The sequence below is a fragment of the Hemitrygon akajei genome, chromosome 26, assembly GCF_048418815.1.
Source record: "Hemitrygon akajei chromosome 26, sHemAka1.3, whole genome shotgun sequence".
In the NCBI taxonomy this organism is placed as follows: domain Eukaryota; kingdom Metazoa; phylum Chordata; class Chondrichthyes; order Myliobatiformes; family Dasyatidae; genus Hemitrygon; species Hemitrygon akajei.
The window spans coordinates 45,176,152-45,201,505 of NC_133149.1; the positions used below are offsets into that span (position 1 = coordinate 45,176,152).

General features: G+C 40.9%; 2 protein-coding genes across 3 annotated transcripts in view; one reads left to right on the plus strand and one right to left on the minus strand.

Annotated features, from left to right (window-relative positions):
- LOC140716940 (NF-kappa-B inhibitor delta-like) overlaps positions 1 to 25,354 on the plus strand; it is a 240,151-nt gene that overhangs the window by 194,596 nt on the left and 20,201 nt on the right. For both annotated transcript variants that reach the window (XM_073030092.1, XM_073030090.1), the window contains exons 12-14: positions 13,977 to 14,116; positions 17,516 to 17,698; positions 18,555 to 18,712. In XM_073030092.1, the coding sequence (XP_072886193.1) occupies positions 13,977 to 14,116; positions 17,516 to 17,540 (165 nt within the window). In that variant the 3' untranslated portion in view covers positions 17,541 to 17,698; positions 18,555 to 18,712. The remainder of the gene's footprint in view (positions 1 to 13,976; positions 14,117 to 17,515; positions 17,699 to 18,554; positions 18,713 to 25,354) is intronic.
- Positions 1,766 to 25,343, minus strand: linc.pou2af1 (lnc RNA pou2af1). Its single transcript, XM_073030094.1, has 4 exons — positions 25,158 to 25,343; positions 14,067 to 14,121; positions 12,176 to 12,387; positions 1,766 to 7,108 (listed from the first exon to the last, which is right to left on the minus strand). Exons 1-4 carry the CDS (start codon positions 25,278 to 25,280, stop codon positions 6,794 to 6,796), a joined length of 705 nt encoding a protein of 234 aa, XP_072886195.1. The 5' UTR covers positions 25,281 to 25,343; the 3' UTR covers positions 1,766 to 6,793.

Genomic DNA, 25,354 nt, shown 5'->3' on the forward strand with positions numbered 1-25,354 from the left:
AATAGGTACATTGCTCTGACATATCAGAGTGAAGGAGGCTAAGAATCACCTTTTTTTGTGTGTGCCATACACTGCCAGAGCCTCGGTGACCACTTTTTTATCAAGTGGTTGTCTTGGGGGAAAGATTCTGTGAGTGGTCCCCCACGTCCTTCTCACAGCACAGTGTTTTTTTATGAGGCCAAGTTGTGAGCTCGACACTCAACCCGGCACGGATGGAAGGCGTGCCCAGGAGAGGCCAGACTGGGTTCGAACTCGGGAACCTTCACTCCGGAGTCCAGCGCTGATGTCACTGCGCCACCAGCCAGCCAAGAATCACCTTATAAACTCTTAAGGGGTAGAGAGAAAGTGCGTGGGCACAGTATTATTTCAAAGATAAGGGAATCTAGAACGAGTGGTCATAGGTTTAAGGTGAGAGGAGAAAGATTTAAAGGGGACCTGTTGGGCAACCAAGAGGAACTGTCAGGAGAGATACTTCAAAGCCACAAATCGTTATAAACTGAAGCGCACTGAATGGAAGTAGATTTAGAAGAAAGAGGGAACTAGTAGAAGGTTATAAAATGGAGGAAGCATTTCAGCCCATCCAGTCAACGCTGGCTCATTGAAAGAATGACCCAACTGATTTGATCCTTGTCCCCCGCGCTTTCTGGGTGGAAGCTGCATATTCTTGCTGTGACCACAAGGGTTTCCTCTAAATTAGTACCATCATGTTGGAAACTTGTAAACTTGTATTTGTATTAAATTTAAAGCATCACTTCCTCTCCAACTGTCTCCCTTTCCACAGAAAATTTATTCCAAGGAAATTTACTCCTTGGAAAGTTGCATTCTCTACTCGTCATAAGGTCATAAACAAACAAGCAGAGTTAGGCCATTTGGCACATTGAGTTTGCTCTGCCTTTCCATCATGGCTGATTTATCATTCCTCTCAAACCCATTCCCCTGCATCCCTTTGTAACCCTTGATGCCCTGACTAATCAAGGACCTATCAACCTCCACTTCAAATATACCCAATGGCCTAGACTTGTCTGTGGCAATGAATCCCACAGATTCTCCACCCTCTGGCTAAAGAAAGTCCTCCTCATCTCTGTTTGAAAGGGACATTCCTTTATTCTGAAGCTGTGTCTTCTGGTCTGAGACTACCCCACTATTGAAAACATCCTCTCCACATCACTCTGCCAAGGCCTTTTAATATTTAATAGGTTTCAATGAGATTCCCTCTCATTCTTCTAAATTCCAGCAAGTACAGACCCAGAACCATCAAAAACTTCTCATACTTTAACCCTTTCATTGTTCTACAGAATTTACAGTACAACATTTTCTTTTAATATCTCCTCTTCTGGCTCAAGGCCAGGTATTGTTTAATTGTAACAGCCCCAGTAAAAACAAGTCAGACTATTTCTTCGCAAGGTATCTGGCAAACCACAAATCCATGCTTTCTCGCCAACAAGATCTGTGTGTGTACACAACAGCAGCATGCTCATTTCAGAAGAGAATCAGATATATGCTTAAGAACAAAAACATTGCAGATGGTGAAGATGGATCAGAGGACTGGATCAAACTGGATAGCTCTACTCAAACACGACAAAAAGAATGGAGAGACATATATTGTCTGAGTTTCCCAAACCTGATTTTTATGACCGTCTGAACATACAGTAGTTGTGTTTGATTGATCACTCAGGCATAGCATATGATTTGTATATTTTTTTATTTCTATATCCATAAAAAATGTTTATTTTCAAAATATCAAAATAATGGTTCAGTGGTATTTCTGTTCTATGTAGCATGAGAATTTCATTTTCAGGAGACACTACAACAAATGAACTACAAAGAAAAAGACAATCTAGGCATTTAAAATGCATAGTTAAATGGAAAGCTAAAGTTCTGATTCTATTCCCATATTGACATATTCCCCCAGCCTGTGAGATTAAACAATCTAAGCACTCACCAGCTCACCAGAAACAGCTGAAAAAACAGAAATGCGCCACTTCTAATAAAGCTGAAATTGTGAAGTGTGTCAAAGGAATTGGTTGCAAGAAAACAGCCCTTCACCAATGGAAATGTGGTTAACTGTGTAAGCACCAACAGAAATATATAATTCCTCTCGCCTTCCCACTCATTCCCAATGCAAAGTGAACTTGATTCAGTTTCCAACCTGATGTGCAGTTTGTGTTAGATGTCATTGTTCAATTGAATAATTCATGAGTTTGACCAGATATGAACAAAGATTGTAAAGGTAAAATTGTAGGAAAAGAATGTCAAGTCTACTGACCAACAGATAGTAGTAAATGAAGCAATCCAGAGGAGCGGACTAAGGTTGCGTCGACCAATCCATTCTCCTCTACGCACATGTGACCATTGGAAATCAATTTGTAGCAAATTGCAGTCTTAATTCACTAACTAATGAATGTAACTATAGATGCAAACATCAGGTTGCTCTTCATTGACTACAGTTCAGCATTCAATACTATCATCTCCTCAAAACTAATGAATAAGCTCCAAGACCTGGGCCTCAATAGCTTCTTGTGGAATTGGATCCTGGATTTCCTCACTTGCAGACCCCAGTCAGTTTGGATTGGCAACAACACCTCCTTGACAATCTCCATCAGCTCAGGTGCACCACAAGGCTGTGCATTTAGCCCCTGCTCCACTTGCTTTACACTCATGACTGTGAGGTTACGCACAGCTCCAATACCATATTTAAGCCTACAACTACTGCTGTAAGCTGAATCAAAGGTGGTGTCAAATCAGAATAAAGGAGAGAGATTGAAAATTTCAGTGAATTGAATGGTGACATATACATACTTTAATAATAAATTTACATTGAACTTAATAACTAAGCAATGAACTCAATCCCTGTGAGTGGTCATTGAATTAATATATGCTTGGTATATGCAAGTGAACTTTGCATTTGTCAGTCAAATGGAAACATGAAGAAGCCAAGTTTGTATTTTTTGATCATCATCATGTATTTCCTCGTAAAGATGTTAAAACAACTCTCAAATGCCAATTTTGATGCTGTAGAAACCAAAACATCACTGACAAGTTGCTCAACCGATCGGAATAGGGCGAGGAGATGTAAGCAAGTCCAAACAATAATATGCCACATCAGCAAGGTATTTTGTTTCCAAGAGCAAGCAGAGCTGAGAGCAAGCAGACTGTTTTGGATGGTGAGCATTGTTCAAGTCAACATTTGCAGAAATCATTCTGATTAAGTCTATCTGCAATCACAATTTTGCAAAAATCCTTCACTCAGATGTGTTGTGGGGAAAGAGAAAGATCGCAAAGGTCTCCTACTACAGTGTGGTTGTTCAAGAGAATGAAAACATAAATCACATTTATCTGGATTGTATAAAAAGTAAATAATAAAACTGGATGGCATGGCTTTAGCATTAACTATGATTAGGCACTGATTCCCTTTGATGAACTCAGCTCCACGGTGAACTATGGCAAGAAGGTAAAAGGCACAGTAAGCAGCCAAGTCAAAAATTTCACAAAAATATACTTCTGAGTAAAGAAAAGATAGTAGAACCAAACAAGAGTTGATTGAATCCAAATATGATCAATTAACCTACAAGCTTCTACATCTGTAGGATATAGGAGGAAACTGAAGCACCCAGAGGAAATCCACACGATCACGAGTAAAATGTACAAACTCCTTACAGACAGCGGCTGTAACCAGCAGAACTGAACCCAGGTTATAGCATTACACTAAATGCTATACTATCACAATATAATTTCTAAAGAACATTTCTATAAGTTAGGGTACTCTTTAACTGAGTAGTTCAACAAGTTTATCCAGTGATCATAAAGACAAGATTCTGCAGATATAGGTGATCTTGAGAAACACACCCAAAATGCTGGAGGTACTCAGCAGGTCAGGCAGCATCTATGGAAATAGTTGATGTTTCAGGATGAGACCCTTCAACAGGGCTGGAAAGGAAGGGGGAAGGCACCAAAATAAAAAGGTGGAATTAAGCAAGGGTTGATTGAATCCTGAAATGAGGGAAGAGTAGATTGTTCAGATAAATAAACTAAGGTGATTCAAAATCACTTCTACATCTATATTTATTGCTTGAAATCAGGAAAAGATAAATTAGATCCCCAACTGTATAGATTTTTAGGTAATTGTTCATATTCATTGTTCAGATATTGTAATACTGGAATTTGATGACTGCTGCATGTTGAACAAATAATATGTTGTCTCATTGCCAATCTTAAAGGGAGAACGTATTCCAAGTAAATGTTTTGTCTCATCAACCCCCACCTTCTTACTCTGGCTTCTTCCCCTTCCATTACAGTGTGCTGAAGAGTCTTGGCCTAAAACATGAAGTGTTTGTCCTTTCCATAGAGGAGTTCTTCAAAAAGTGATCCCTCAAAAATTTTGCATCCATCATTAAGAACTCCCATCACCGAGGCCATGCCCCCTTCTCATTGCTAACATTGAGGAGGAGGGTCAGGAGCCTGAAGACACACACACAGTCATTCGAGAACAGTTTCTTCCCCTCCAGCATCAGATTTCTGAATGGACAATGAAGCCATGGACATGACCGCAATTTTTTTTAATGCTTGTTAGCTTTCTTTTTGCACGACTTATTTACTGCCAATGATATTCACTGTGGAATATCACTGCAGAAGACGTTAGCAGTATGGTGGAAGTTGCAGGTGTCAGGGGACATGAAGTGTGTGAGGTTACCATAACTAGAGAGAAAGTTCTTGGGAAACAGAAAGGACTGAAGGTAGAAAAGTCACCTGGACCAGATGGTGCACACCCACGGTTCTGAAAGAGATGGCTGAAGAGATTGTGGAGGCATTAGTAATGATCTTTCAAGAATCACTAGATTCTGGAATGGTTCCAGAAGACTGGAAGATTGCAAATGTCACTCCACTCTTCAAGAAGAGAGCGAGGCAGATGAAAGGAAACTGTAGGCCAGTTAGTCTGACATCAGTGGTTGGGAAGATGTTGGAGCTGATTGTTAAGGATAAGATCTCAGGATACTTGGAGGCACACAAAAAAATAGGCAGTAGTCAGCATGGTTTCCTCAAGGGAAAATCTTGCCTGACAAATCTGTTGGTATTCTGTGAAGAAATAACAAGCAGGATAGACAAAGGAGAATCGGTTGATGTTGTGTACTTGGATTTTCAGAAGCCCTTTGACTAGGTGCCACACATGAGGATGCTTAACAAGCAATGGAACCATGGTATTAGAGGAAAGATTCTGGCATGGATAAAGCAGTGGTTGATTGGCAGGAGGCAGCAAGTGGGAATAAAGGGAGCCTTTTCTGGTTGGCTGCCAGTGACTAGTGGTGTTCCACGTGGTTTTGTGTTGGGACCTTTTTTTTAATGTTATATGTCAATGATTTGGATGATGGAATTGATGGCTTTGTTGCAAAGTTCGCAAACAGTATGAAGATAGCTGGAGGGACAGGTAATTCTGAGGAAGTAAAGAGGCTACAGAAGAACTTAGACAGATTAGGAGAATGTGTAAAGAAATGGCAAATGAAATATAGTGTCAGGAAGTGTATGGTCATGCACTTCGGTAGAAGAAATGAAAGGGTTGACTATTTTCTAAGTGGAGAGAAAATATAAAACTCTGAGGTGCAAAGGGACATGGGAGTCCTTGTGCAGGTTGAGTCTGTGATGAGGAAGGCAAATATAATGTTAGCATTCATTTCAAGAGGACTGATGAGGCCTTATTTGTAGTATTGTGTGCAGTTTTGGGCTGTTATCTTAGAAAGGATGTGCTGAAACTGGAGAGGGTTCAAAGGAGGTTCATGACAATGATTCCAGGATTGAATGGCTTGTCATATGAAGAGTGTTTGATGGCTCTGGGCCTGTATTCACTGGAATTCAGAAGAATGAGGGGTGACCTCATTGAAACCTATCGAATGGTGAAAGGCCTTGATAGAGTGGATGTGGAGAGGATGGTTCCTATGGTGGGAGAGTCTAAAACCAGAGGACACAGCCTCATAATAGAGGGCTGTCCTTTTAGAATGAAGATGAGGAGAAATTTACCTAGCCAAAGGGTGTTGAATCTGTGGAATCCTTCGCCACAGGCAGCTGTGGAAGTCAATTCTTAATATATATTTAAGGCAGGGGTTGATAGATTCTTGATCAGTCAGGGCATGAGGAGATAAGAGGAGAAGACAGGAGATTGGGGCTGAGAGGAAAAATAGATCAGCCATGATGAAATGGTGGAGCAGACCCAGTGGGCCAAATCACCTAATTCTGCTCCTGTGTCTTATGGCCTTATGGTCTAGATTTAACCAAATTCTGTTTGGATTCTGGTTCAGATGGTGCCTGACCTGTTGAGTTTCTCCAGTACTTTGTGTGTGTTTATCTAGTGATCAGTAAAGATGTATAGGCCAAAAAGCCCAGGTTCTATCCTCAGCAGAGTAGATGTTACTCGTTGCCTCAGTGCCCTTCTGAAAAATATTCAGCGATTTCACCTCCCCACCCCCAATCTGAATGTGGGTATTGGTAATGACCATATATCCAAGCAAGTTCAGTCTAACAAAAACACACATAGTAAGTAAACCATAAGCATGGCATAGAGTGACTAGCACATGGTACTAAGCTTGGCAAAAATGCATTGTAATTGGATAGAAAGGGGAAAAATCCAGAGAAAATTAATGAGAAGAGTGAGAGCTGTAGTGATTCCAGTGTTCTGGATTTGAATGTCTTTCCTTGCTGGCTTTACAACATTGATGAAGAGAAACTACACTCATTCAAACAATCACATCTTTTTACAGGCATATGAGGAAGAAAATATGTTCTCAAAACATGCTCTAGAATTATTTCAATAGTCCAAACATTCATTTAGATTTCCTCTCCAAATATCCTCTGTGAGCAATCCAGTCGAATAGTCTTTGTACTCTGGAAAGGACCCGTTTTCAGACACAGGGCCCATTTCCATGTTGTCTGGCATGTAGGAAAAAATGGAACAGATGGCTGATGTGCAGCTGTACTGTTGGTGAGTGAAATACTCTTCAGAAGTTGGATAAAAGGACTTAGGTTCCAAGTGTGAAGACGGACAGAAGTCTTGGGCAGACAATGCAACGCGCTGGCTAGAATATTCATAATCCACTGAAGCATACGTAGGAGATCCTGAAATCTAAGAAGAGAACAGGACAATTATACATGTGTGCATCCTAAGGGGTTTATGACTTCAAGCCCCATTCTAAGATTTTATTGGATTAGGGAATAAAATTGATATTTTTCCTTGTACTTTCCTTGTAGCTTAGCTTTCCGATCCTTGCTTGTATATTTATATAATCTCCTACAGTGCCTAAAAAAAGCATTCACCTTTTTCATGTTTTATTGTCATTGAATCACAGTGGATATAATTTGGCTTTTTTTGACACTGATCAACAGAAAAGACAATTTTGTGTCAAAGTGAAAAGTTCTCTACAAAGTGATGTAAATTAATTACAAATATAAAACACAAAATAATCAATTGCCTAAGTATTCACCCCCCCCCCCTTTTAATATGACCCACCAAATCATCACTGATGCAACCATCTGGTTTTAGAGATCACATAATTAGTTAAATGGAGATCTGTTTTTGGAGACCTGTGGGCAGTCAAGGTGTTTCAATTGATTGTAGTAAAAGTATCCTGTATCTGGAAGGTCCAGCAGCTGGTGAGTCAGTATCCTGGCAAAAACTACACCACAAAGACAAAAGAACACTACAAGCAACTCTGTGAAAAGGTTATTGAAAAACACAAGTCAGGAGATGGATACAAGAAAATTTCCAAATCACTGAATATCCCTTGGAGTACAGTTAAGTCAATCATCAAGAAATGGTAAGAATATGGCACAGCTGTAAATCTGCCTGAGCAGGCAGTCCTCAAAACTGAGTGACCGTGCAAGAAGGGATCTAGTGAGGGAGGCAACCTAGAGTCCTATGACAACTCTGGAGGAGTTACAAGCTTCAGTGGCTGAGATGGGAGAGATTGCACATACAGGAATGGTTGCCAGAGTGCTTCACCAGTCACAGCTTTATGGGAGAGTGGCAAAGAGAAAGCCACTGTTGAAAGAAACCCATGAAATCTTGGCTAGAGTTCCAGAAGGCATGTGGGAGACTCTGAAGTCAGCTGGAAGAAGGTCTTATGGTCTGATGAAACCAAATTTGAGCTTTTTGGCCATCAGACTAAACACTATGTTTGGCATAAGCCGAACACTGCACATCATCAAAAACACACCATCCCTACCGTGAAGCATGGTGGTGGCTGCATCATGCTGTGGGGATGCTTCACTGCAGCAGGCTCAGGAAGGCTTGTGAAGATAGAGAGTGAAATGAATGCAGCAAAATACAGGGAAATCCTAGAGGAAAACCTAATGCAGTCTGCAAGAGTACTGCGACTCGGGAGAAGATTTGCTTTCCAGCAAGACAATGACCACAAGCATAAAGACAGAGCCACACGGAATGGCTCAAAAACAACAAAATTAATGCCCTGGAGTGGCCAACTCAGAGTCCAGACTTCAATCCAATTAAGAATTTGTGGCTGGACTTGAAAAGGTCTGTTTACTCATGATCCCTATGCAATCTGACAGAGTTTGAGCAGTTTTGTAAAGAAGAATGGGGAAAAATTGCAGTGTCCAGATGTGCAAAGCTGATAGAGATCTACCCACACAGACTCAAGGCTGTAATTACTACCAAAGGTGCATCTATTAACTACTAAATTGAAGGGAGTGAATACTTCTACAATCAATTATTTTGTGTTTTATATTTGCAATTTAGATCACTTTGTAGAGATCTGTTTTCACTTTGACACTGTTGATCAGGGTCAAAAAAGCCAAATTAAACCCACTGTGATTCAATGTTGTAAAACAATAAAACATGAAAACTTCCAAGGGGGGGGGGGAATACTTTTTATAGGCACTGTATATAATTGTAATTGTTCAGTGAATTTTCCAGCAATTACGGTACAGACTTTTCTGTATTCTTTTTCCAGAGAAGCTTCTTAGTTTTCCTATAGCACTTGAACCTGGTGATTTTATAGGTTAATTGTTATCACTGGAAATTTGTTATCTCTGCTCTGAGAATGAAGCAACCACAGCTGTTTTTTCCTCTCTTTTTCTCTTTGTTTTCTTGGCTCCTCTTTCTTTGCTTGTTCTTTACTCTTGTAACTTTTAATAAAATGGCCATAAGCAACAAGTTTTATGCATCGTTCTTGACTTCCCAAGAACTTCTGGATCACAGAAGCATCAGAATCCAACATAAGTTCAGCGCAGTACCAATTTTATTATATCCTTCATTACCCATTGCTCAAATAGAAAGGAAAAACATTATGCAAAGTTTTAGTGGAGTTTGTGGAAAAGTTTAATATGTGGTAAAGTGGGTATGAGTGGAGCAGTGACTATTGGGGCAACAGGACATATCCAGTTCAACATTCATCATTTAGCAACTGACCTCAGAATAAACAAATTAATCAGGCATCTACATGCTTTTTCTAGAGCTTATCTCCACTTCAAGTGTAAATATTAATTTATGAAGTTATTCACAATATCTTGAAAAAGTGCCAGGAGTTAAGTAACCATTGGTCAGGTTGGTCAGGTTTAATATGCAATTATTAATTTATAACTTTTTAGAAACATAGAAAACCTACAGCACAATACAGGCCTTTCTGCCTTCAAAGTTGTGCCGAACATGTCCCTACCTTAGAAATTACTAGGCTTACCCACAGCCCTCTATTTTACTAAGCTCCACGTACCTATCCAAAAGTCTCTTAAAAGACCCTATCGTATCCGCCTCCATCACCGTTGCTGGCAGCCCATTCCACGCACTCACCACTCTCTGCATAAAAAATTTACCCCTGGCATCTCCTCTGAACCTACTCCCCAGCACCTTAAACCTGTGCCCTCTTGTGTTAGTCATTTCAGCCCTGGGAAAAAGCCTCTGACTACCTACACGTTCAATGCCTCTCATCATCTTATACACGTCTATCAGATCACCTCTCATCTTCCGTCGCTCCAAGGAGAAAAGGCCGAGTTCACGCAACCTGTTTTCATAAGGCATGTTCCCCAATCCAGGCAACATCCTTGTAAATCTCCTCTGCACCCTTTCTATGGTTTCCACATCCTTCCTGTAGTGAAGCGACCAGAACTGAGCACAGTACTCCAAGTGGGGTCTGACCAGGGTCCTATACAGCTGCAACATTACCTCTCAGCTCCTAAATTCAATTCCACCATTGATGAAGGCCAATACACCATCCGCCTTCTTAACCACAGAGTCAACCTGCGCAGCTGCTTTGAGCATCCTATGGACTCGGACCCCAAGATCCCTCTGATCCTCCACACTGCCAAGAGTCATACCATTAATACAATATTCTGCCATCATATTTGATCTACCAAAATGAACCACTTCACACTTATCTAGGTTGAACTCCATCTGCCACTTCTCAGCCCAGTTTTACATCGTATTAATGTCCCGCTGTAACCTCTGACAGCCCTCCACACTATCCACAACACCTCCAACCTCTGTGTAATCAGCAAACTTACTAACCCATCCCTCCACTTCCTCATCCAGGTCATTTACAAAAATCACAAAGAGTAGGGGTCTCTGAGGCACACCACTGGTCACTGGTTGAGAGAGAAAGTGCTCAGCCACATGGAGCAGACTCGATGAGCCGAATGGCTTAATTCTGCTCCTATGTCATATGGCGTGAAAGCTGCAGGCATAAAGAACAAAGGAACAAAGCAGAAGTCCTCATCACCAGTGAAGATCATGATAAAGTCACCTAAAGATTTGGTTTGGCTTTGGAGTCACAAATAAAAAGATAAGGATTTAAGACTGACATGAGAAGAAAAAAAGATCTTCTCCCAAAGTATGGTGAACCTGTAGAATGAAAGCCATTGAACTGAATTGAATTTGAATTGACTTTATTACTTACATCCTTCATATACATGAGGAGTAAAAATCTTTACGTACATCTCTGTCTAAATGTGCAATGTGCAATTTATAGTAATTTATAATAAATATTATATACAACAGGATAGTCAATATAACAGTTGCATCAGCATGAGTTAATCAGTCTGATGCCCTGGTGGAAGAAGCTGTCCCGGAGCCTGTTGGTCCTGGCTTTTATGCTGCGGTACCGTTTCCCGGATGGTAGCAGCTGGAACAGTTTGTGCTTGAGGTGACTCGGGTCCCCAATGATCCTTTGGGCCCCTTTTACACATCTGTCATTGTAAATGTCCTGAATCATGGGAAGTTCACATCTACAGATACACTGGGCAGTCCGCACCACCCTCTGCAGAGTCCCGTAGTTAAGGGAGGTACAGTTCCCATACCAGGCAGTGATGCAGCCAGTCAGGATGCTCTCAATTGTGCCCCTATAGAAAGTTCTTAGGTTTTGGGGACCCATACCAAACTTCCTCAACTGTCTGAGGTGAAAGAGGCACTGTTGTGCCTTTTTCACCACACAGCTGGTGTGTACAGACCACGTGAGATCCTCGGTGATGTGGATGCCGAGGAACTTAAAGTTGTTCACCCTCTCAACCCCAGATCCATTGATGTCAATAGGGGTTAGCCTGCCTCCATTCCTCCTGTAATCCACAACCAGCTCCTTTATTTTTGCAGCATCGAGGGAGAGGTTGTTTTCTTGACACCACTGTGTCAGGGTGATGACTTCTTCTCTGTAGGCTGCCTCATTATTATTTGAGATTAGGTCAGTGTAGTGTCATCAGCAAATTTAATTAGTGGATTGGCGCTGTGTGTGTTATGACACAGTCATGGGTATACAGGGAGTAAAGGAGGGGGCTTCGGACACAGCCTAGAGGGGTACCTGTGTTGAAGCCAAATCATTAAACTTATCCAATAAGCAACTGGATATTTTCCCTCAAGATTAGAGAGATGATGAATGGATATGGGGAGAGGGTTGCAATAGGTATTTAATTTGGATAATCTGTTTCTATTACTTCTATTTTTGTTTCAATGTTGTTCTACAATGTTTCTATGTTTCTGTGATTAACATCCCAGGTTTCGGAGTTCAAGTTCATATACACGACTGGGTTTCCTTAATGAATGATTAGGTTTGAGGAATTGGAGATTCTTGGTTCAATGAAGTACCAATATAGAAATAATTTTACAGGAAATAGTACAATCATTGTGCGTAATGTCGACAAGTCATTCCAAGTGCGGTGGAACGGCAAAGAGTGATAGGACAGGTTCACTTACCACAGCTGAGTGATTGTAGTGGGCGGGTGTCTGGTAATTGACTGGGGGGCTGCAGAGACCGTTATTGTACGGGTTGTAAGAGTTGTCAGCGCAGAGGTCAGGCGGGCACGCCTCGTCATAGAAGATCGGGTTCGTGCCGTTCTCTGGGAACTGGTGGGTCTGGTAAATACTGGATTCACAACCGTTAGGTGGAGGGTAAGCATACTGGGGAGCTGGAAAAATCAAAAGCAGAGGATGAGTTAGCAACATTTTCTTCTTGGCTTCCCAACGTTGAACTACATGTTAACAATTACAGGTTCGTTTATGTGTTGATGAAGGTGGATGGATTTATTTCAAGTTCATGGTTAAAACGGTCTTTCCCTTTCCCGGGGTGCAATGTGATCAAATAAATTTAAGTTACAAACACTGCGAATTGGAAAAAAAAGTCAGAAAAAATCCTTTGTTTTTGGAAAGTATATTGTACCGTGTTGAAGACTGGGCGCAAGCCACACTGGACAAGAAAGAGTGGAGTTCTTTTGAGCAGAGTAGAAAGTTCTTTTTCTAATTGGCTTTTGCAAAATAACGTGAGGTTGTTCGCTCTGCACAAAATGTGTGGGTGCACGTCGGCAGCTTAGGAGAGCCTCAGTATCTGGAACTGTTTGATTTACGATGGATTTCAGTTTGACCACTGTGACAGCATCGTACATATTGCTCTGAACTAACCACTTCCTCGCAGTCCTCGCATTCGAGGAGTCATAACGGCTCTTTAACGGAACCCGGTAACTTTAAAACTCTTCCAGAGGAGGTGTAATTTGCTGTTGGTTCAAATGGATTTCAAATTGGGCTTGTTCATTTTTCTTTGCGTTGTAACAAAGATCGCTAGGACATGCTGAGCACAGGACAAATAATTACTTAAGAAGTTTAAAACAAAACCTTTAAAACTCAAGCAAGCCAGGCAGCATCTGTAGGGAGAAGGTTGGAATAATGCCGATTAAAGATCATTGACCTGAGCTTCTGTTTCTTTCTGCATAGATACTGTCTGCTCTCTACTTCCATCTATTAACTTCAGAATTGCAGCTTCAGGGATTCTTTGCGTTTGTATTGCTTGAGTCAGGACCGGAGCCACTTAAAATCTCCCGTTCTGGCGACGTTCCTTGGTCAATACCTCCGAAAAATCGACAAGACCCTCCAAATCAAGTGCCCCTTAAGACAGTTTTCAACGTAGCGGTTATCACTGATACTTCCCGAGTTACAGCCAATTAAAACAAGACAGCACTGGCTCGCCATTAATTACGCTTCATACCGCTACTTTCTAAATAAAGATACTTTATTAAAGAGGGAGATTTTTGTTTTTTTAGTTCTTGGTCGACAACACTGCTCCGAGGTAGGACTGGCAGTGCTGAATGTTTTTAAGTCCAGGGGTGGGTTACCCTGGCTAATGAATAGACTGACAGGTGAACAAGGTCTGCGAAACACGCGTTAGCTCGCTCGGTTCTCATTAAGAGGTGAAATATGAGAGTCTTGAAGAGAAGCATTCATCAGAGGATCGCCTCCTGTCTGCTAACAGCAAATGAGAGGCACCCTCCGCCAACAGCAGAGATGCGATTATCACGGGACAGAACGCTTAAACCGTGCCTTCGATTTGCAGTTTAGATGGCAACCTTTAAATGGAGTCATCCTTTGATGGTGAGAGCAGTGGATGGCGGAGCGACCCCAGTATCTGATTCGTTCCAACCCTTTCATCTGCATTCCATTCTCCCACTTTGTGTGCCTGATTGGTGGATTAACTGATTTATGCGCTGTCTGTACTTTAATATTAAAGGCGAGGATACGATATCGCAAAAGGCTGCAGGCTGAATTTTTTGACCCTCCTGGTGAGACGGATGCTGTATCTTGGGTGCCATTTACTGACCTGAATACGAGGGAACGACTGGTTCAGCGACCTGTGGATTGTTGCCTGTGGTAAGCTGCAAATAAGAAAACGAAGGTGGTCTTTAGACAAATACTAACTAACGTAGCAACAAAAACAGCCAGCAGCAGGCTACATTTAGTTATCTTGTACTAATATCAATGCATTTGAACTTAATTTCATTTCATATCTGCGCAAGGCTGCTGAACAAGAGCATTTGCGTCCAGATTTAAGTGTGGGCATTGGTTAGACCGTTTGTTATTGTTTTCGAAACTAGATACTCATTTCCAGATGCCTCGCTTGCAGAATGTACAAGTACAGTAGTAAGTTATGGTGGCGTTTAGGTTTAGATAGAAGTTTTTAATGAGGTCCAGGAGCGTGAAAGTCACAGTGCCTGATACTTTTCAGAGAGCTACCCCTCCCTAAATTGTTAAATGGACACGTGATTTAAATTGAAACCTCCCTGGATCGTGTTTGCATTACATCATCCCTTCCCAGCACCTGATGCAAGATAACTCGTGGACTTTTTCTATTGAATTTAGCTTAGGTAGTGGGAGTTTAATTGCGGTAATAATTCAAAACTGCCTGCTTCATCTTATCAGAACTCGAGTTACTTGACTACGATGCTGCGGTGATCTGCCGTCGTAGGTTTAATGGCTGGACAGATGTCTTGCCGTCGGAGGTAGTCCGGCTGATGTTTTACAGACAGATCCTGTTCAGAGTTGCAGTGAAAGACGGTCTTGCACTTGTCAAAATAAAATATATATTTGAGTAATTTTGCGCCTCAAACATGACAGCGGTATTAGAGGTGAAACCGACTGGACTTGTCAAAAACAGGTTTGGAGTCTGGCAGAGGTCTGGCTCAATCTCTGGCCTGCTAGTGGAAGGTAATTTGCGCGTTTCCATGCATTAATTCGGCAGATTTTATCATCCTTCCCTGACGGAAGGTATCAGCGGGCGTTGGCGTAAGTCTGATAACCACTGTATAAGGGCGGTGTGTGGATTCGACAGTCGAAACTGCCAACTGAATTAGAGTCAGGTTTAATGTCACTGACGTGTCGTGAAATGTTTGTGATGGAAGTACATAAAATTACTCCAAATTAGAGTAAGAATGTATTTTTAGAAGTACAAAGAGCAGAATAGAGAGATAGGGTTCATGGGCCGTTCAGTCATCTGACGGCAAAAGGGAAGAGGTTGTTCCTAACATATGAAGTGCTTCTTTAAGCGCCCTGATGGTAGAAATAAAAGGCCATGTGCCAAATGGCGAGGGTCCTTCATAGATGCCACCTTTTGTTTTTGAGGCATCGCCTTTTGAAGACGTCCTCAATGCTGACGGGGCTGGTGCCCATGATGGAGCTTATAACTTTCAGCAGTTTTTTCTGCCCCTCCAGACCAGACGGTGATGCAGCCTGTTAGAATGCTCTCCGCGATACATCTGTAGAAATTTGCTTGAGTCTTTGGTGACATAACAAGTCTCCTCAAACTCCTAGTGAAACATAGCTGCTGTTGTACCTTCTTTGTAATTGCATCAATATGTTGGGCCCAGGATAGATCCTCAGAGATGTCAACACACAGGAACTTGAAACTGCTCAACATATTGATCCCTTAATGAGAACTGATGTGTGTTCCCTTGACTCTCACTTCCTGAAGTCCACAATCAATTATTTGGTCTTCAAGGTTGTTGTCGTGACGCCACTCAGCCACCTGATCTATCTCTGCATGCCACCTTCTCACCATCTGAGATCCTGCCAACAACAGTTGCATCACTGGCAAATTTATAGTGTTTGAGCTGTGCCCAGCCACAGAGCTGTGGTGTAGAGAGGAATACAGCAGTGGGCTAAGCACACACTCTTGAGGTGTGCCTGTGTTGACTGTCAGTGAGGAGGAGATATTATTACCAATTCACACTGATAAGGTCACTGACTCTCAAATTCTGTTTGTTATGCAGTGTTTGGGAAATAATCCCTCCCCTCTGTCTGGAGCAGTTTTGAATCTTTCTCCACTTTGAGAGCAAGAAATGGGTTAACACTAAGTCCAAGTTCATGCTTCAGTGAAACGTGTTCCTTATTTCTCTTCACAGATGCTGCCTGACCTGCTGTGTTTCCACTGTTTTCTATTTTATTTCAGCACTGCAGAAGCTGGAAATCTGAACTTTGATTTTCTACCCTTAAATCATTTCGAGTTCCTTTTCAGAAATGTTATTTCTAAATACATAATTGCATTTTGATATGCATGAGCAATTGCTGTAATACTTGGAAATAGCTTCCATGATTTCAAACCATATCTATAGTACAAAGTTGATCCTTCTTTGGTGTGCTAATAGAGGGCCAAGCATTGATACAGCTGAGGGTGAGAGATATTGTGTAAAGATCCAAGGAATCCATCCTGGGATGTGGATGATTTCAATTTTATTTAGTGAACTGTGTTATTTTTTTATGGCCGGAGATAGGATAACCCTACAGTAACAAGAGTAATAAGATCCATTCATAGTGGAGGTCCCAGTTTTTGAACACCTCACTGATGGAAGTGAATACCAATTTTCAGCTAGGTACTTTAGTCAGTGGTTATCATTTGCCAACTACTGTATGTCTTTTTGGGCAGTGTGATACACACTCCAGACAGGGCTGAGTATTGCTGGTCACAAACAAGAGAAAATCTGCAGATGCTGGAAATCTGAGCAACACACACACAATGCTGGAGGAACTCAGCAGGCCAGGCAGCATCTAGGAAAAGATTACAGTTGACATTCTCTTTTCCTAGATACTGCCTGACCCGCTGAGTTCCTCCAGCGTTTTGTGTGTGTGTTTGTTGAGTATTGCTGGTGATGGTGCAGTACGTGGAAGTTGGTGTCAGTGCAGCTTGAGAAATGCATGTTTGGCCTCTGGAGGACAGTTTCACACCTGGCAATTTCTCCTAACATTGGGTATGCATATTATCCATCTGACAGCACATCCTCAAATTACAAGTGTAGTGACACCGATGAGAAGTATACTGATGATTTCATTTGATTTATGCAGCTCACCCAGTTGTGTAAGTCAAATTGTGAATCAAACAGATATGAAGGTGGGATGAAGAGGGAATGTTAACTTCAGTGGCCTGGAGAGTTGGAACAAGTTCAATGTTACAATGTTAATATTTTTAAAATGCAAATGCTAAACACTGTGAACCAATGCTAGAATTTCCTCAGGATTTTTTTACAGAAACTAATCTGATGTTTCAGATTTGCCCTACTTCTAGTAGATTACATTATCTAATTTTACTTTGCAATTATATAAAAATACAAATTGTGTTTGTTAGTAACAAACAAGATGCTGGAGGAACACAGTATTTCAGGGAACATCTGTGGACGGAAATGAACATGATGTTTTGGGATGAGACCCTTCAAAGTCAAGGTAAATTTATTATCAAAGTACCTATTACCATTTACTAACTTGGGATTCATTTTCTTACAGGCATTTACAGAACATAAAGAAATAAAATTTACAAAAAACTATACAGTATATATAACAAGCACTGACAACCAATGTGCAAAAGAAGATGAACTATGCACATATATTTCAAAAAACTGAGAACACGAATTGTAAAGTGTCCTTTGAAAGTAAGACTGTGGTTTGTAAAATCATTTCAGGATTGAGGTGAGTGAAGTTATCCATGCTGGTTCAAGAGCCTGATGGTTGTATAGTAGTGACTATTCCCAAACCTGTTGGTGTGGGACCTAAGGTTCCATACTTCCTTCCTGATGGTAGTAACGAGAAGAGAGCATAGCCTGGACCTGAAATGTTGACAGTCCATATCCCTCCGCTCATATGCTGCCTAACACACTAAGTACCTCCAGCTTTGTTAGTGCTTGTTGTGTCCTTTCAGAACCCCTCCAAAGCACTTTACAGACAATGAAGGACTTTTGATAGGTCATTTCTTTCAGACAATTTACTTCTAATAAGCAATAATGACCAGACCATTTGTTCTTTTTGGTGATGTTGAGAAAGGGATTGGAAGTCATTGGAGGTAAAGCAAAATTTGCAATGACAAGAGCCTTGGAGCCTTTCATGCCCACTTACAAGGGGCACAATTTAAATATTAATTTAAACCACAGCACTTCTGAGTTAAGTACTGGATTGGACAATAGCCTAAATTATTGCACTCTAATCTTTGGAATAGAGCCTAAAGCAAGAACCTTCCTGTTCATGTGTCCAAGTTCAGTTTATTTTCATTCAATCATACACATGTATACTGCCAAATGAAACAATGTCCCTCTGGACCAAGGTGCATAACTCAGTACATATAACACACACATAAAGTAATAACACAATGCATAAAGCATGGTTTGACCAACTGAACTGTAACTGACACTTTCATAGCTTAACACTATAAACTCTGAAATTCAGAAGCTCTAATGTTTAATCTTGAGATGCTTGTGAGCATATTAATCAAGACAAGGCTGGCTAGGCCAACAATATTCCTCGCATTTAAGATTCTAGTTTTGGTTTTCAGGATGGGTCTGCAGAAAGTCTGACACATCAACAGCAATGTGGTTAATTTAGTGAAGTACTCCTTGATGCTTCACAAAATGGATGTCATGAGCACTATGTGTGAAACCAAGACTGAATTAAGACCGTCTTCAGGGGCACTCATCCTATTGTGGAATCAAGGTGAGATTACTCTTTTTGTGTTAGTAAGTTTTTTTTCTGTTTTTACTTTGTTCTTGAGATTGGAGATGATGTAACATCAACCTAAGCCCAAGTGACTGGTCTAGTTGGTTTGTTTTGGGTTTGTGCTCTCTTCACCCCCCCCCCCCCCACCCCAATCTTATGGATGAAAATCTGAACTGGGATTAGCACTAAGGGAATATCACACTGCTGGTAGCACCAAGTTTCTGTTAAAGTAAGACTCTGTCAGCTCTCAATGCATGTAAACAAGTGTGTGAAGAAGAGTTTAGGCTTGTCTCCAGTATATATGTCACATAAATAAGTCCACCAAACCAGATCTTCCGTCAATATCAAACTGTGGGAACTAGCTATGCACTAATTAACTATATTGCTCCCAGCACTGCATTTCGGAAATCCTACATTATCTCATGCATAAAAAAAGCTATATATATGTCTTCCCTTTAAGTGACTTGAGGACATGAAGACTGAAACGTGGACTAGATTAAAAAAAATCATCTACCCTATTTCTACAGAAACAAAATCACAGTACTTCCACACCCTACACACACAATTACAGCAGAATATGTTAGTATCTTTGCCATAGCTGTGATGTCACCTCACTGCCAGAACTCTGCTGATTTAGCGCTTTCAAACTCTGCTTTAGTTCATCATCAAATACACCAATTGTAATGAAATGTCTTGCTTGCATCAAACTCAGAGTAAACAATATACATGGCAATAATGAGTACAGCAATTAATACAGCGATGAGTGTCTGCCTGCAATGCACTTTCAAAGCAAATTTATTATCAAAGAATGGGTATGTCACCATATACTACTTTGAATACAGTCTGGGTTTGAGGAAGTTAGGGATGGGGATAATGCTCAGCAATCAAATATCTATTGAACACTGGCAAAGGAGGAAATAAACATCTTTGACAATGTGCTGCAGAAATACTTCACAGATTTATGTCAGGTACAATTGAAGTTACTTGCAGACAAGTTGTATGTTCAAATATCTTGTTGCAAACATCAGAAATTAATACAATTTTGATACTGATATTCTATTACATATTCAAGTTAGTTAAATGTTTGAATGTTGCATATTTGTATCCTCTCGGTGGAATCTGAGGACTGCAGAATTAACCTCAAAATACAACAGTATCTCTCAATGTCATCATCTTGACTAGCTATTTGATGGATTATCTGCAGAATTTATTTGTGATCCTTGCTTTTCTGAACTGGGCAAAAAAGTGCAGCTAAGAGCACAGAAGGAAAGTCAATAAATTACAAATCAATGCAATAATGAAGGGATACACCCGGTGGCCAGTTTATTAAGTTCCTCCTGTACCTAATAAAGTGGCCATTGAGTTTATGCTTGTGATCTACTGTTGCTGTAGCCCATCCACTTGAAGGTTTGATATGTGGTGCGTTCAGAGCTCTTGTGGACACCACTGTTGTGGTTATTTGAGTTCCTGTCAGTTTCACTCACTGGATTTTTTTTCACATCATTCTCTGTAAATTCTAGAGACTGTTGTGTGTGAGAACTAATGTGCCAACATGTGTTGCTCTCTCTAAGATGCCATCTCTTAAATGGGAATGGTAAACGAGTTCATATTGACCCACTCAGGTTATGGGCTTCCAGATTGTTTTGCCACAATTTCAGAAATTAAAAATAATCATTATTATCTTTCCACCTTGGTCAATGTTTAATATTCAATGACAAAAAAGCAACTTGGCTCACACCAATGTTGGTATTTTTAGGAACTTGCTATATACCAATTGGTTACAACATTTCATATTACTGTGACTTCATCACTCAAAGAGTGTGACATCTTTTGTAAAGACGTGAAATGGTCAAATTCAGATCCATTTATTAATCACATCAAAATTGATACATACAGAGAAATAAGTTGTTTGTGACACTGTCTAAGGGTGTGCTGGAGGCAGCCCGCAAGTGTCGCAGCATATTCTAGCGTTAACGTAGTATGTTCAGTGTTTGACAGAACAACTCAACCAATAACAACAGCAAACCAAGCCCTTTACCACCCACACATAGAGACGGTCTTGAACCCCAGAACAGGCCATCTCTGAGTCTCCAGTAGATTCACTTCATTAAAAACCATCCTGCTCTACACACCCTTCAACTTAACGGGTGCTATTCTGAAGTCTGCAAAGGCAGATTTTGAATATGTTGGTACCAGTTCTGTTCAAAGTTTCATGGTCATCAGGTTGTCCTAAATAATGACCAGGACAACATAGATGTGTGTGTCTAGATTATTGCAATAAGTATAAAATTAACCCATGTTTTGGTAATTGTGATTATGAAGAACTCTATCATCTAAAAGAATGATTTTATAAATTCAGCTCTGATGCTTACTGGAGAGACGCATGCAAAGATGCACCACATTTCAGCATTAATCTTCTTATAGATTATTTCAGATGATCCTCACCAATGTAGTTTCATGTTAATGCTAGAGAATTACAATGTTTCCCAGAGCTGAAACACTCCAGAATGCAGTGCAAAATGAAGACATTGTCTCAAACTTGCTAAAACTTGACTAAAACTTGCAACCCCACTGAGTGAAAGTTTACATTTCAGAGTCTGTATTCAAACACCAGTGAATTTATTAAGGCAACATAAAATACAAGTACAATTTTAAGGGAGGGCTAAAGAATTGGGGTGTACTCTATGTATGCAAATATGGCAAGACAGGTTCAAAAATGCAAATCACTGTTTTGGACACAGCTACTGTAACATGTGTCCCTTTCTGGGCTCTATGTATCAGGAAGGATGTCAGAGGGTGTGGACTGCAAAGGAGATTTGCCAGAATAATGTCAGGATGATGCTGTGGGCTTCATTTGCCTCCACAGCCGTCTGTGGCAAATACCACAGATTCACAATCCTTTGGCAAAAGAAATTCCTCCTCATCACTGTTCTGTGGACATCTCTATTCTGAGGCTGCACCCTCAAGGAAAAGATTTGTATTGAATTTAGTATGAAGGCACTCAATAGTATTCTGCATTTTTCCTCTCCAAATAAACCATATTCTTTTCTAATCACCCCATCAAGGTGGATACCTTCTCATTTCCCCATATTCCACTCGCAAAATTTTTGCTCGCTCACTTAACCTACTGAAGTCACTTTGCAAGGTCTTCACGTTCTCCTCACCTGCTTTCCACCTGCTTTTGCATCATCAAGATATTTTGCTACAACAGACCCAATCCCTTCTGCTAGGCACCGCTGTGCTTAGTGTCACTTTATGGACATACAATCAATTTATTTATTGTGATTTTTTTTTTAAAAAAATTGTGTTCATTATCTTATTGTGTGTGTGTGTGTGGTTTTTTTTGTGCTACATCAGATCCAGAGTAACAATTATTTTGTTCTCCTTTACGCTTGTGTACTAGAAATGATATTAAATAATCTTGATGGTAAAATGGCACTCACAACTAATGGCAAAGTTTTCCAGAGAGCTCACAAAACTACTAGATGCTCTAGTAGATATACTTCTGAACTGCGATTGCTGTGGTCTGCAGCCTGTAATTTCCCTTTTAAGGATGTACTTTTGAACCAACTAAATGATTTGGCACTTTGGCAACCTCCTGGGGGGTTCAGCAAACTAGACTGTCGTGTGTGCAGGTATGGCCAGGACAGCCATCACTGGGGGTGGATGCTGCATCAAGACCTGGTTGGCTCCGTTACTCTGTGCAAGAATAAAATTGTCAAAGGTGAGAGCAGAAAATGAACAGGTAGACGGTGATGTCTGCCTGTGTTTGACCTGCCTTCCTGTCTTCTTGCCATGGCCGTCAGGCGGAAGGTGCCAGAGTCTTGGGTCCCATGCCGCCAGGTTTGGGAGTAGTCGTTAGCCTGCAGACGTCTGGCTTCACTCACCTCCATGCTGAACGGGCTCTGCAACCGTGGACTCATTTTGCAGCTTGTGTCCCATGTGGTTTTGTTTACTTTTTTTTTACTATTTGCGCTATTTGATCAAGGCTAAGAGCAAAAGATGGGCTGATGTTCAGCTCACTACTGTGTGACATTTTCTTGCTTCATCGCTGACCTGGCTCTGTGGCTGTGGGCTCGCCTTTGGGGACTCTGCAGTGTTATTTCTCTGTGTTATTTCTGGACTTCTATTGTTTGCACAATTTGCAAACACATTGAGTGTTTTGTCTTTGGGTGTTTTTTTAATGGGTTCTATTGTGTTTCTTTGTTTTGTGGCTGCCTGCAAGAAGCTGAATCTCAAGGTTGTATAATGCATACATACTTTGATAATGAGCTTTGAATTTTGAATAAAGTAGACTGACAATAGTTGAGATTCCATCGCTGATATCTGTCAAGTCAGTTGCCATGCTCACCATTCCTCTATTTATCCTGATACTGCTTCCAATGTCATGGAGCTTATAGCTAGTTAGAATATAGCACTAAGCCTTCCAGAACCAAGTGTAATGTAACTGAAACAAAAACACAATTATGTTGCACCTTTCACGATCGCTAGATTTCAGATTAAGATTAGCTTTGTCACATTTACTTCAAAACCTTGAAATGTTTCCACACCTCTGGCGCTAACATTGCATGACTACAACTCACCAGCCCTGTAGGGGGAGCCCCATGCGATCATGGGGAGAATGTACAAACTCCATAAAGACGAACCCTGATCGTTACACTGCCATGCCACCCCACTCAGAATACATGCAATGAGGCGTGTTAGATTAATGACCAATGCAGTGTAGGCAACGTGGAACATACCACAGTCCTCTAGACTGCAATGTGATGTTGGTTGAAGGGTAAAAATTAACTAGAAAGTATGTTCCTTCCCTTCCCAGTCCAGAGTTTGAAGCACAGTAATCTGCACTGACACTCTAGGTCAATGGTGGGAGATAGCATGTACAGCTAGCAGGTGACTTTGGATAAAATGTTAAGCGGAATATGGACATAGCATATAGTGTCATACATGGAAAAAAGCCCTTTGGACCAATTGGTCCATGTTGTACCAACTGTATTGCCCAGTTATCTGGTCCCATCTGCCCATGCTTGTCCCACTGTCCTGTAAACCTCTCCTAACCATGTACTTTGTCTAGATGGCTTTTAAATGTTGCTAATGTGATGGCCTCAAACACTAATTCTAGTAGTTCATTCCAATTATACACCACCCTTTGTGTGAGGGAGCTGCCTTTGATATCCCTTTTAAATCTCTTGCTCCTATCTAAAATCTTTTGCTCTTAGCACCTCCTCCATGGGAAAATGACTGTGCTTTTACCCTGTCAGTGCCCCTCATGATCGTGTATATCTCTACCAGATCACCCCTCAATCTCCTATGTTCCGGGGGAGAAAAGCCCAAGTCTATCCCTCTTTGTAACTCGGGCCCCCAAGATCAGGCAACATCTTGGTAAGTCTTTTCTGACCCTTTCTAGTTTAATGACATCTTTCCTATAACAGGGTGACCAACATGTACACAACATGTGCAGTCCCACCAACATCTTGTATAAGCACAACATACCTTCCCAACTCCTCTACTCAGTGCATTGACTAATGAAGGCCAGTGTGCCAAACACCACCTTTACCATTCAGTGAACAATGTGATTGTACTCTAGGTCCCTCTGTTCTATAACACTCGCCAGGGCTCTAACATTTACTTCGGTTTGAACTCCCAAAATGGCCTTAATCTGGATTGAAAACAATTTGCTATTTCTGAGCCCACACACTGTACCTTGCTGATCAAGATCACCCTGAAATTTTTCATAATCTTTGACACTATCGCCAACACCACCTATTTTAGTACTATCCACAAAATTGCTAGCCATGTATATTCACATCCAAATTACTGTTAAAAATTACAGATTTCCAATTATATCAGTAGTCCAATAAAAGAACACACACCCCATGATTCCAAAGCAGAATACTGGGGGGGGGGGGGAGAGGGTCTCCCCTGTGTTTGACCAATACTTAATCTTCAATAAATATCACTGAAGTGCCACCTGATCATTATCCATTGTTGTTTGTAGGACCATGCTATGCACACAACACTGCATTTTATTCACTGCTAAAGTGACGGTCCTTCAAAAATAATTCTTACTGGTTATAATAAATCTTAGCATGCTGCAAGTCACTCCATAAATGCAAACCTTGTTTTTTTTCCCCACTTAAGACAATACTACAGAATCTTTTGTGTCCAGCCTGTCTGAAGAAGCAGGCAAGCTGTTATCTTAGCTTCTTGTATAAGGGGCACAACCTCTTGGTTTTGTGTTAACATTACTGGAGTACAACTTGAACCTTGAATTTATGTCTGTTAAACCAAGCTGATATCTAGAAGATATTTCTGTTAGCAACTGCTATTTTGCACAGTTACCAAGTTTCATAAAATTAACTTTTTAGACCTAAAAAAATAATTTATTGCCTTGAAAGTTTCTGTGTATTGCGAAGCTGGCATGCAAAGGAGATATACATACTGCTGTGGTGGTTATTGCAGCTGCTGCTTGAAGTGCCCTTCTCTGCTGCAAGAGCTCTTTCACTGTGATCTTCACCCTCACTCCTTGATAAACCTTCTGTTTCTCTGCTGAAGAAATTAACATGAGATTATAACATTTGTGACCAGGCACCTAATTTCTGCATGATAAATTCTGCACTGACTTGAAAATGTTGGAAT